Here is a 13,442-nt window from a genome sequence, read left to right on the forward strand (position 1 = left end):
CAGGCTATCGCTACGGTACTGCTCCGCTTAATTGTAGACCGAAGCTATGGCTCCGATATGTCGACGACATTCTTAAAGTTATTCAAAGAGATAGTGTTCAGCAGCTCACAGACCACATCAACCAAGTAGACAAGTCAGGGTCCATCAAATTTACCTTTGAACAAGAATCGCAAGGTCAGCTTCCATTTCTGGACACCCTAATTGTGAAGAAAGACGATGGAACAGTGAAGTTGTTGGTCTATCACAAGCCTACACATAACAACCAATATCTCAACTACCAGTCACACCGTCCTTTACATCAAAAACTCGGGGTGGTACGCTGCACGTTATACAACAGGAAGGACACCATCGTAACAGAAGAGGAGGATAAGGTTGAAGAAGAAAAGAAAATCCAAGAAGCACTCCAAACATGCGGTTACCCTAAGTGGTCTTTTGAACCAGATGTAAAGTGTCAAGCCGAAGAAATCTGCTAAAAAGACTGATGACAGCACCAGAAGTCGAGGTATGATTGTACTACCTTATGTGAAAGGCGTAACAGAAAGGGTGTCAAGAGTGATGAAGAAATATAATGTCTCAACCGGAATGAAGCCATACAACACGCTTCGCAGAGAACTGGTTCACCCAAAAGACAAGCGTGTTTGAACTGTGATCTGTCTTACATAGGGGAGACTGGGAGAAAATTTGGAACGCGGCTCGAAGAACACAGAAAAGAAAGGTCAACAGCACAGTAGTCACCAGAGCAGGTAGAAAAGAATCCCTTACAACAGTTAATAAGTCAGCAATAACAGATCACGTAGTCGACAAAAATCAAAAAGAATAAGAACGATTCACACGCTGGATAAAGGAGGCTATAGAAATTAGAAAGAGGAGGGGCACGACCATGAACAGAGACGACGGACAATATCAACTCTCACACGTTTTTGATGAGTTTCTAGAACTGCAGGGTTCAAGAAAATCCCCAGATGGAAAATCAACTGGCAACACCAAGACCTACGCTGGAGATAATCTAGCGTCGGTTGCCAGTAGGAATCACTCATCATCAAGTGTTGACAAAGGCAACAATGTTGCTGAAACGTACACAAAGTAAGTGCAATTTCTGGATCAGATATCAAGAACTTTGGTTAATGAAAAGTGAGTCCTGTTTTGTAAAAGTGAGTCCTGGTCCCGACTAAATTGAGGTGAACCAGGACTTACATTTTTCCCAAACTGATTCCCGGTAGAAAAGCTCTTATTTTCACCTTTGTTCATAATGCTTGCAAGTACCGAGTGTTTAAGATCTGGAAATATTTAATATTTCTTTTCTTATTTTCCTCTCAGTTTCCAGTGGCAGAACCCGGGACGTACACGCCGTGGGAAGCTCCGCTTTAACATGTTTAACGGCTTTACAATTAGTTCAAACCAATAAATTGGTTTCTATAGGAGTAAATCATCGGTTTAGTGTTAAGTCTATAGTGCACAATTGCTCCCCTTTGAGCCATCAAATGTGCCGCCTGAATAAATAATAGTCTACCTTTATCATGAGGCCCTAACTTCATAAAGGATCATAAGTACCCCAGCTGAAAAGTAGTCAATCTTATCAACATGTGTCTCAAACTAACAATTGAATATACCGCGTATTATCAATTCATCATTATGACTAGTATCTCTATTTACATTGCCTCACAATATACTAACATACTTTTTGTTTGAAAAATTTAAAGGTCAGGTCTATTGCAAAAACAAGTTTATCTCTATTCGAAGAGAATAATTATTAGATTACAAGTTGCTCGTTGCAATTTTTTATGCGTATTTCTCCTGAAAAAAAGAGAAATTGTGTGGGTAAATTCGGGCTCGTACGTGTTCTTCCCCCGTTTGAAGCGAAATTAATTTTTAAGGAGTGGGCTATGACGTAAGTAAATGAAGCGGACACTATATCATGCTCTCATTTACTTGTGTGACAAGTTTGACATCAGCAACAATGAGTTGTACTATTATTTACCATAACAATGCTGCATAACAATATGCAGACTATTGTTCTCATTTCGGAAACAAAGCTCACACAGTATTGTTACTATGCGCTTGCTTTGTAATATTTCATCCAACTGAATATCGCACAGGGAAATCAGATACATGAGTTTGTGGACGGTTTATATGCTAGTTTCAGATTGATCACGATGAAATTCTAAGCTCAAATTATTTATTTATTTTTAGGCCTAATATTTCTCATGATATTGATATACATATGAATTGTAATATCACAATTTACTAATATATAAAAAAAAAGAAGCGGCTGATTTTATCCAGATTTTAACCATTAAATTTGTAATACTTAATTTTGAGGGGTTTTTTCTGTGAACAACAACAGTATACGTTCTGTCCATTGAGAGCGTTTATGGTCCCTTTTCTCAAAGCGGGCACATCTCATTTCATGACGTCACCTTTTTTCTAGGCCAAATCTGTCTCGTTCGAAGGAACTCACCGCTTAAGTTGGTTTTTGCAGAATATCAATTTTAAACGTCTTATTTTCTCAAATATAGATATTGATATACATATGAATTGTAATATCACAATTTACTAATATATAAAAAAAAAAGAAGCGGCTGATTTTATCCATATTTTAACCATTAAATTTGTAATACTTAATTTTCAGGGTTTTGTTCTGTGAACAACAACAGTATACGTTCTGTCCATTGAAATCGTTTATGGTCCCTTTTCTCAAAGCGGGCACATCTCATTTCATGACGTCACCTTTTTTCTAGGCCAAATCTGTCTCGTTCGAAGGAACAAACCGCTTAAGTTGGTTTTTGCAGAATATCAATTTTAAACGTCTTAGTTTCTCAAATATTGATATTGATATACATATGAATTGTAATATCACAATTTACTAATATATAAAAAAAAAGAAGCGGCTGATTTTATCCATATTTTAACCATTAAATTTGTAATACTTAATTTTCAGGGTTTTGTTCTGTGAACAACAACAGTATACGTTCTGTCCATTGAGATCGTGTATGGTCCCTTTTCTCAAAGCGGGCACATCTCATTTCATGACGTCACCTTTTTTCTAGGCCAAATCTGTCTCGTTCGAAGGAACTCCCCGCTTAAGTTGGTTTTTGCAGAATATCAATTTTAAACGTCTTATTTTCTCAAAAAAGGAGTCATTTTCATTGTCCTTATAATATTAGCTTGCCAATGATATGATGTTGTTTTTGCAACAGACCTGCCCTTTAACACACAAAATGTGTGAATTTTATCAACAGAAAAACTTCAAAATTATTGAATGGTATAATTCAAATCCATTGAATAATATTGGGGCATTTTTACGATGATTCTGGCTTCTCACGAATCTTTAAAAGGTATAAATGATTACCGTTGTTGTAGGCAATAATAGACTAATGGGAAGAAAATTTCACATATCTTGTTATTAGATAGAAAATTCGGGCGCTTCCCAGGAAATTATATTATTAGTGGCTTTCGTTAATTTGGTATTAGTTCTCCATAAAACAATACTATTTTGACTGCCCTGACTAGCGCTTTGGTGTAAACTAAATGTTTTGTTTAGAATAGTGTACTTTCGGCAAATAATGTAAATTTTCAGTTTTGTTCCTTGTTGTCTGTTTTTAGCTAATTCTCTCATTATCTTGCATTATTTTCTGACAAGTAACTGATGATATAAAAAAAAGAAAAAAAAGAAAAAAAAGCGCAGTGATTTATATTGCGCTACGCACAGGCACAACGCCTAGACGTTGATCCACAAGCCTCAGCACACTTTACAGGTATACATTGGTATACAATATACATTGTATTATATACCTCATAATAGATTCCTCTCATCTGATTGGTTGAATGTGCAGTCATTGAATTAACTATGCCCTCAAATGAACTATGAACCGGTCCATGGAAATGAACTATGGACCGGTCACGTGCGTCCCGATCAAACTGCGCAATCGCAACATCCACGCATACATTCGGTATATAAAACAAATGAAGAGCTCTGTTGCAAAAGCCCTTACATCCACTTTTGGCTGAAATTGAGCTATTTCGACATGACATTATAGTGTGGGTAAAAATACACATTTTGGTAGTTGTTTGACCTTCATACCACTCTCCCTTCCGGAGATATCGTATATTTCCTGTTTGGGAAATCTTAGGGAATTTCCGGAAATCTGAACTTAAAATGAATATAAAATTTTAGGAAAATAATTTCTTGATGTATAATAGTAGCCTTGAAGGGACTATTTTGGGGTCACTATGTTTGAAAAAAATCATTGTAATTAACGAAAGCTAGCTTCGGAAATGCTCAAAAACATCATTTTCCCGGATTTGATTTAAAATTCATAATTAAACAAAGTAAATGAGATAATTCTATTTTTCTTTTTGATTTTGAAAGCATTAGTCAAGTTACATAAAGTAGTGCAAACAAATGGGCTCAAATTTGATTTGCACAAGATGGTTTCTAGAAAAGGGGTAAATTTATTTTGTTGCAAAAGCCCTTACATCCACAAAAGGCGTGATATTAAAGAAATAATAAAATAAATAGGAAGGCTTGAAAATTGTACCAAAACTATTCTGTTAGTTTCTATTCACCAACACTTTATCCGAACCCAAATTAAATCATATCGAACAAGTAATACTTGCACAATTAAAAAAAGCTGTTTTTCTCAAAAAGTCTAAAGTGGATGTAAGGGGTTTTGAAACAAACCTCTTCAAATATTGACTGCTGTATTCGGGACATGGTTAAGATTATAGGCCCGCGGCACACTGTCATCGCCCCGATATCTTCGTGGCAGAAATCGCCATGGTAGGTTGAATCCACAGCCACGCATGGCCATTTTGTTCCGACCTTTGAGACGCATAATGAGCCGAGGGACATGACTAAGGCTACAGACAATAGCCAGGTAATTGATCTCTCTGTGTGTGAGTGAGCTTGTATACGCCATTCAGGTCAATGGTCATCGACTTTTATACTGCCTCCACGGGAGCGAGTACAGCTATAGCCTACGCGCTGTAGTCCATACAGGAACAACGCAATATAAAATCAGAATTTTGGTCAGTTTTTGAGTTCAAGACGCACGCTTCTTTCTCAATACTCAAGCTAACGACTATCATATCCTTTCAACACATTATGTTCAAGTGCAAGGATCTTAATATGGCTTCTTTAGAACAAAAAATTACGGGAGATATTCATCATTTTCTACCCCGATATCCAAAGATTTATCGTCAGAATATCAAATCGTGCATAGCACATTCACGTGTATCGATCCCGGGTATTTATTTTAGTATCTCTGCTGTACCAAGTAATTATTAGCCAGGCGATGTCGGTGTGCGTGGTGATCTCAAAACCATGCTATGACCCAAACCATGCATTGAGGTGATTTCAATGCATGGTTTGAGATCACCTTGGGCCTATAATCTTAACCATGCCCCTCATAGCAGTCAATATTTGTATACTATAGAGGCCCTGCATGTGACGTATTCAGTCTCGATCATGGCCGAATATTCAAGTTTGTTCAGTAGAAGCATACCAATATATCTAACATACGCACCAGGTTTATTCTACATATAATATAAAACGTGCACCTCAGGTTGATCATAACAGTTTGTTGAATATACTTCATTACGGCCGTGGACGCTAGTTCAAATCCTTTGTTTGAAATCAATCGATAAAAGCAGGCAGTGCCTCTGTACTGCACAAGTACCACACGAGAAATAATGACGATTACCAGGTTCCTAAAAGGAAAACGAATTTCGCTCATAAAACCTTAAAAACAGCGGGCCCAATAAAGTAGAATTCACTTGAGAAACATATAAAGACAGACTATAAAGACGATCAAGCATTTCAAAACCAAAGTGAAAGATATTCTTATTCTTAATTACATTTAGTGATTTATCTATATATAATTTCCTTGTACAGCTTCAAGTAATTTCATTGTGTATCGTATTGTCTGTAATATAGTTAATGTAGTATTGAATTTGTCATGGTAATTTCTTACATAATCTTGAACACAAAACAGGCTTTTTTGTTTTGTTTTGTTTTGTTTTGTTTTGACAAGGTATAAAGAGGAGGAGGTTAGCTGTATGTTGACGTTTTGCAGTATATTTTGTTGTTGTTGTTGTTATTTGAAACTTAATTTAGGTCAGGCCAGGGTGTTCTTAATACAGGCCATCCGGCCTTCTGCGAACCTCCTCATTCAATGTATGTGTTTGTTGTTGTGCTGTTATATTTTATATTTGAATGAAATAAAGATGGTTAAGGGGTGATGGAATTTTTTATAATTTGCCCAGAAATGAGAGGAATCTGCCATGTTTGCTGTGAATTTTTGCCTAGCAATATTGATCACATGTTCAAAATTTAATAGCTTTTAATAGTCCTTCAAAGGTCGTGGTGAGTTCTACTGTAGACATGACTGCATCATGATTATTTTAAAGTCAACAACATTCAACAATATGATCACCGTGATAGTATGAGAGTATCAGTACCGTGGGTGTCAGTGATCCTGGCCTGACACAGTAGACAAACAAACAAACAAACAAACACGCCACACACATGACACATGCATGCAAGGTAACATTGACTATACAGTAATCAAACAATGGTATTGATCCTGTACAACTGGTCGTGGTTTATTTACAATCGATTCATTTAAAATCCCCATAGTAAACATTAATTTTGGCAAGCGTTTTCTCTCTCTGGAACGAGGATGCATCCACTGGCTCCGCGTAATGAAAAGATCTAACATGATCGGTCAATTTAGCTCCGCGAAGCTATGCGTAGCAGCTCCACGTTGTGGCGGTTACGGCCAGCCATATATTGATCATGCGAAAATCGTAAAACATAGAATAGAAACAGTGTGGCAGGCTCTCAAAATCTCAAATTGTATGCTTAGCCTGAGTCGCACGGCCTATCTCGAACAAAATCACCATGCGTAGTTGTTGAAAAACGTGAGGATTCATCGTACTATCACGGCAATTTTTAACACGAAGATATAGGGATGATGACGGTGTGCAGGACACCACTGATAACATCTTAACAATCTCTCCATCTGTTCCTATCTTCCACTGCCCTCTGTGAGGTGGCAAAGTTCAGGCCAGTCCATTCTCTTATGTTGTCTTCCCATCTCTTTTTCTGTCTTCCTCTTCTTCTTGAACCATTCACTGTACCCTGTGGGATTGTCTTTGCTAACACAGAGGAGCGAGAGATGAAGCAAAGACAAAGAATTTTCGAGGTTTCTGTGGTGCTGTTTCGGCTCTCACCCAAAGATTCCATTAAAAAAAAGTTATGTTCTCACCCAATGACCCCGTATATTTTACATTTTGCTCTCATCGAATGCCAAAAATCATGCTCTCACCCAATGACCCCATATTTTTTACATTTTGCTCTCACCGAATGCCCCTTACTGCGAAAGTGGCAGCCCTACACCTATATCCATTTCATATTGAAGTGCCCCCCCCCCCGGGGGGGCCTGGTCCGCACCTCCTCGTTGGTCACATGGTCTTTATATGAGATGTTAAGGATCTGACGGAAACACCTCAACTCCAGTGCTTGTATTCTCCTTTCCAAGTCAGCTGTCAGTGTCCACGTTTCACAGGAAGATGGATATGGTGAGGGTGCGCATTCGTTTGATTTTTGATCCCAGTGAGATGTTCTTGTCATTCCATAATGGCTTTAATTTTGCCATGGCACTGGTTGTTTGTGCAATCCTGGAAAGCACTTCAGGTTTTGACCCTTCATCTGATATAATCGCACCCAGATATTTGAAGCTGCAATACTGTGCCTAAAGGGAGACACTGCTGCAGTGTCGGGGAGCTGAAAATTACCTTTGCCAACACCTGCAACCCCGGTTGCAAAGAATCGGTGTTTAACATGCTGTTTCTGGTGTTGGATTTCCCAATTGGGTGCTCTCAGGTGCGGGCTGGTATTTTACCAGAGTGAGGAAATGAGCTCCCTCTGTCTCCCCAGCTCAGTTGTTGATCATGCCAGCTTTAAGGCGGAGGGAACCATCAGGTTCAACGGCCAGTATGTTCAAATGTCTTGGCCATTTGTTTTTGCTACTGTAACGACATAGACAGTACAGCCAGCGACACAATCATGAGATATTGCTCTGTTCTTTCCCTTTTAGTTACTCATATCTTGTTGTTCGTGGCATTTGTTAGGTTAGGGTTAATACCAGGTCTTTCAAGAGCACTTGTGAGTTATGTTCCGACCGGACTTTGTCCTTAAACTGCTTGAGAACAGTGCGGTAAGATCGGGTGCTGTTTTTTTGGTAGGGCTAGTTTAGTTCCAAGGTCTCTTGCCGTGAACATCAAGCTCCATCTTTGTTTTCTTGAGTATTCTGAGGGGTCAAGGATGGTAGTGATTCTCTTCATATTGGAGTAGCCTATCTCAATGGCTCCGAATTTTCATCATGGGCCAAACAGCGGAAGAAGAAGATTTACTTCTCAACGGTCAATAGGCTGGTGTTGAACATGTCATCATTGGTCAACCTTCCAACACTGGCCAACATGTTCCAGATCAGGGGCGAACTACTGCATATTGGTAGATCTCGGCTGCTGTGTGTCCAGAAATAAGCTGAAACAGGGCTGATCACCCGTAAAGCTGCTGGGACTGGACTAAAATAATTCCCGACAACTCAATGATTACGAAAACTACAAGCAAGTCTCCAAAAGTACCGAGGGTAGATGAGCGGCAGTCTTCTGTTGACTCCATGATGGACCAGCGGGAATTCGGCACACCATCACGAACTGTTGGCCCTGATTATTGTCGCCTGTCTACCTTCAAACCTCTTGTAATATCTACTTATAATGTCCGTGCTATTAATCAACAAGGGAAAATCCATCAGCTATTCATGGGCTGTGTTGATGCATGCGCAGGTATTAACATTGCCGGAATTCAAGAACATCGTCTCATTACACCAAGCCCAACTGATGAACTTTGGTCAGACGATAGGAACTGGGTTTTAACATTCAGTTCTGCTACCAAGCAAAGGCACGGAGGAGTGAGTATGGTCTTGTCCAAGCATGTTCACAGATGTCTTAAGAGTATTGAAGCTGTTTCCGAGAGGGTACTATTTGTAACATTCCATGGTAACCCTCAGCTTAGCATCACTGTTGTATATGCACCCACTGAGTGCTCAACATCTTCTGACAAGGAGGAATTCTATTCATCTCTATCTGACCACTTGGATGGTATGAAAAGGCACAACATCCATCTCATCCTCGGCGATTTTAATGCCAGAATAGGAACAGATAGTCATCTTTCCCATCCTTGGGTGATTGGTCCATACTGCTACATGATTCTACCAATGACAATGGTGAGCGTCTGGTCAACATTTGCAAGGAGTACAACCTCAGACCAGTCCAAATGAGATTCCCCCAACCCAGGATCAACCCATGCACAGTTAGATCACATTCTAATAAACAGCAAGTGGGTAAATTCTCTCCGCAACTGTCGAGCATACAATTCAGTAGAAGTAGACTCCGATCATCGTATTGTGAGCGTCCGTCTAGCTGCCAGTCTGCGAACAAGCAAAGGAAAACCTTACAAGAGACCAAAATTCAATTGGAAGAAGTTGCAAGATCCTGATACAAAGGAGGAATTTCAGCTGGAGCTATCGAACAGATTCCAGGTCTTGAGCATGTATGATGCCACACCCATCTCTGATAGGTATGAGACCTTTGGGACAGCAGTTCGTGAAGTTCCTGAGGAAGTTATTGGAAAGTAAAAGCCATGCGGACTGCCAAGTTGGGTATCAGATGCAACCATCAGACTTGAAAGGGATGAGGCCAAAAAGAGGTACTCCATTTCAAAGTCTCGTCAATCTAGAGAAAGATGGAGGAACTTGAACACCAGCCTTAACAACTCCTATAAATCTGATGAGCTTGCTACCCACAATAAGCAGATGGAAGACCTGAAGCTGGCCGATGAAATGGGGAATTACACCACCACCTGGAAAATCATACACTCGCTTTCTGGGAAGAACTCAAGGAAAGGGGTAAAAGTCAAAAAGAGAGATGGATCAGCCCCAACCAGTGACCATGAACTGCTTGAGGAATGGAAGGAATATTTTAGCTCACTCCTTAAACAACGACAGTGGCACAGCAGCTTCAGAACTTCCTGCACCAGCTGTTGAAGATCTTCCATACCCCAACTCGTGAAGAAGTAGTCGAAGCAATAGCAGCTATGAAGACCAACAAGGCAGCAGCATTGGACTGTGTTATAACTGCTGAAGCACTTCAGGGAGGAGGGGATAGCATGATTGATATGATTCTCAAATTCTGTATGGAAGTATTCTCAACGCTGACACCACCACGTCAATGGGTCACAAATGTCATCATCCCTTTACCAAAGAAAGGCGACCTCTCTCTCATGACCAACTACCGTGGTATTTCGCTTATGTCCATTGCTGCAAAAGTGTACAACAAGATCCTTCTGAACAGGATTCGACCTCACATTGATCCTTTACTGAGAAGCAACCAGGCTGGCTTTAGATCAGGTCGAAGCTTTGCTCAGCAAATACACACTTTGAGGAGGATCATGGAAGGCTTCAAGGAGTACCAACTTCCCTTGACTTTTGTGGACTTCAAAAAAGCCTTCGACTCCAACAACAGGTCCGTCATGTTCTCAGTGCTGCGGCATTATGGAATACCAAAGGTTGTGGTCAATGCCATCCAGGTGCTCTACAAGGACTCCAATAGTGCCGTTATGGTAGATGGAAGTATCTCCGAGCCTTTCCAAGTAACAACTGGGGTGCTTCAGGACGATGTGTTGGCACCATTCCTGTTCATTATCCTGGTAGACTACCTCCTGAAGAAATCAACTCCTAGAATTGATGCTGGAGTTGTTACCTACCCACGTCGGTCAAGCAGGTATCCTGCTAGGATGCTGAATGACCTGGATTTTGCTGATGATATTGGTGATGATATTGCCCTGTTGAGATCTTCTATAACCCGGGCCCAGTCACAGCTTACTAGGACTGAAACAGCAGCAGCAGATCTAGGCCTTGTCATCAGCGCACCTAAGACAGAATATATGACTGCAAACTGTAACGCCCAGCCAGCACTTGAAGTCTATGGTAGTACCATCAACCATGTCACAGACTTCAAGTACTTGGGTTCCAAGATGGGCTCTAGTGTTGGAGACCTAAAAAGAAGAAAAGCACTAGCCTGGGCCGCTTTCTGGAAACTGGAAAGCCTTTGGAGAAGCCCATTCCTGCCAATCGAAACAAAAATCAAGCTGTTTGAGACAACTTGTGTTACTGTCCTTCTGTACGGGTGCGAGTCATGGATAATCACCAAGGACATGGAAAACAAGATCAATGCCTTTGCAACATCTTGCTACAGAGTCATGTTAAACATCAAGCGTGTGGATCGGATTTCAAATTAAACCATCTACCATCTGACCAACACCACTCCACTGGTTGCCAGAGTCAAGATTCATCAACTCAAATTTCTCGGCCATATACTGCGTCTTGAAGACGACGAGCCTGTGAAAGAATATGCCCTTTATATTCCACCGCATGGGAAGAGGAAACCGGGACGGCCGCGCACACTGTACTTACAGTATGTGCAGCACCTCCTGGGAGATACTGAAGGGATGCTGCAGCCAAACAAAATTGTTTCGCTTGCCCAAGATCGAAATAGTTGGAGAAAGCTTGTAGTCGCCTGCATGATGATGACTGTGCCTAACCTTTGATCACTTATTTCCACTGTTTCACTGATTCCTGTTGAATTGTTCGTCATCAGCTTGGTCTTTTCTGCACTTATTCCCATTCCATACCTCTGTGATGTTTGATGGAGGTTATTAATCAGGGACTTGGATTTATTTCTCACTGCCAGCTAAGCCATCTATATCATCAGCGAAGCGAAGATTGGATACTGATCTGCCTCCGATGCTAAAAGTTCCCTCATGGTTCTCTAGTGCATCAGCCATACTTCTTTCCAGGAATAAGTCGAAAAGCGTTGGTGGTAGCAGGCAACCTTGTCTCATCCCGACTGATGTTTGAAACCAATCGCCTGTGTTTCCATTTGCTAGCACTCCACTCATGGCATTACTGTACAGCTGTTCGAAATTACGCACTAGTGTTGGGTTGATGTTCTCATACTGTTCCACACTCTATCGAATGTCTTCTTAAAGTCAATGAAGACATGGTATAGGTCCTGCTGGTGTTGGAGATGTTTTTCACACAGTATTCTAAGGTTGAATATCTGTTCTGTGGTCCTTCCTGCTCTGAAGCTCTGCTCTGACAAAAGCTGGACATTTCCTTTCTTGGGGAGTGTAATCACAAGTGACTGTGTCCAAGGTGTAGGCCATTTGCCTGTCTTCCAAATGTTGTTACATATCTTTAAGCACATCAATTGCTGTATCACCTGCTGCTTGAACAAGCTTACCTGGAACGTTATCTATACCTGGTGATTTGCCCTTTTTCAGTGCTTTCACAGCGGCTTCTACCTCTTCTCGCAGGATAGGCTGACTTTCCTCACTATCTGGATAAAACTGTGGGCAGTCTAGGATTGATGGATCACCTTGCAGTTCGTAGTTGTACAAGTCAGAGCAGTACTCCTTCCACATTAAGAATCTCTTTTTCTTCCACTAAACACTTCCCCTTCTTGTCCTGTATAGTTGCAGATCTGCTGTTCTTGACAGTGGTTAAATTCTTTACCAGTTGGTATGCCTTTCTACTGTTGCTCTTGTTCAGGCTTGATTCCACCTCTTCACATTGCTGACCAATCCAGTTTTCCTTCGCTTCCTTAATGCCGTTCTTAACCAACTTGTTGGACTCCCTTATTATTCTCTTGCTCCATCTGGATTGTTTCATTTGCACTTCAACTCTCATCTCCTATCGCAGAGCTCCAGCAATTCCTTTCTGATCCATGGCTTCTTCACATGGCGGTGTTTGCCTAAGAAATCAGAGGCAGTCTCATAGAGCTGTATTAAAGGTGTCAGTTAAGGAGTCCAAATCCAGGTCTGTATCATTCATGCAGATCAGCGGAGCAAATTTTCCTCCGATGTTGGCTGCGAATTCTCTTGCCACGTCTGGGTCCCTCAGTTTCTCGAGGTCAAACTTTACCCTCAGTTGGGTTTCTTGGATTTTTCAGTCTAACCCTGAAGGTCATCATCACAAGATCATGGTCGCTACCTACGTCAGCACCTGGAAAGCTACGGGTTCTTGTATCATTAACACCAGAGTGAAAGCGCTTTTTGACCAAGATGTAATCAATCTGGTTATGGTGGTTTCCATCTGAGGGATGTGCCAGGTCCATCTTCTAGAAGCCTTGTGTTTTCCAAGGGTGTTGGCTAGCACATGGTTATTGTATGTAGCAAAATCCAACAATCTGATGCCTCTGTTGTTTGTTTCCGGGTTACAGTAAGGGCCGTACACGTCCTTCCAATCTGGCTGGGCATCCTCTCCTACTTCCAGTCTCCCATTACTACTAGGATGTCCTTCTTTGGTGTTTCATCCATG

At 40.9% G+C, this 13,442-nt stretch overlaps 1 protein-coding gene across 1 annotated transcript in view; it reads left to right on the forward strand.

Moving 5' to 3' along the window:
- Positions 1 to 2,184, forward strand: part of LOC140163508 (xanthine dehydrogenase/oxidase-like) — a 79,193-nt gene extending 77,009 nt beyond the window's left edge. Inside the window, exon 22 of the mRNA XM_072186822.1 lies at positions 1,318 to 2,184. Within this exon, the coding sequence (XP_072042923.1) occupies positions 1,318 to 1,368 (51 nt within the window). The 3' untranslated portion in view covers positions 1,369 to 2,184. The remainder of the gene's footprint in view (positions 1 to 1,317) is intronic.
- Positions 2,185 to 13,442: the final 11,258 nt, after the last annotated feature.

The sequence above is a fragment of the Amphiura filiformis genome, chromosome 11, assembly GCF_039555335.1.
Source record: "Amphiura filiformis chromosome 11, Afil_fr2py, whole genome shotgun sequence".
Taxonomy (NCBI): Eukaryota; Metazoa; Echinodermata; class Ophiuroidea; order Amphilepidida; family Amphiuridae; genus Amphiura; species Amphiura filiformis.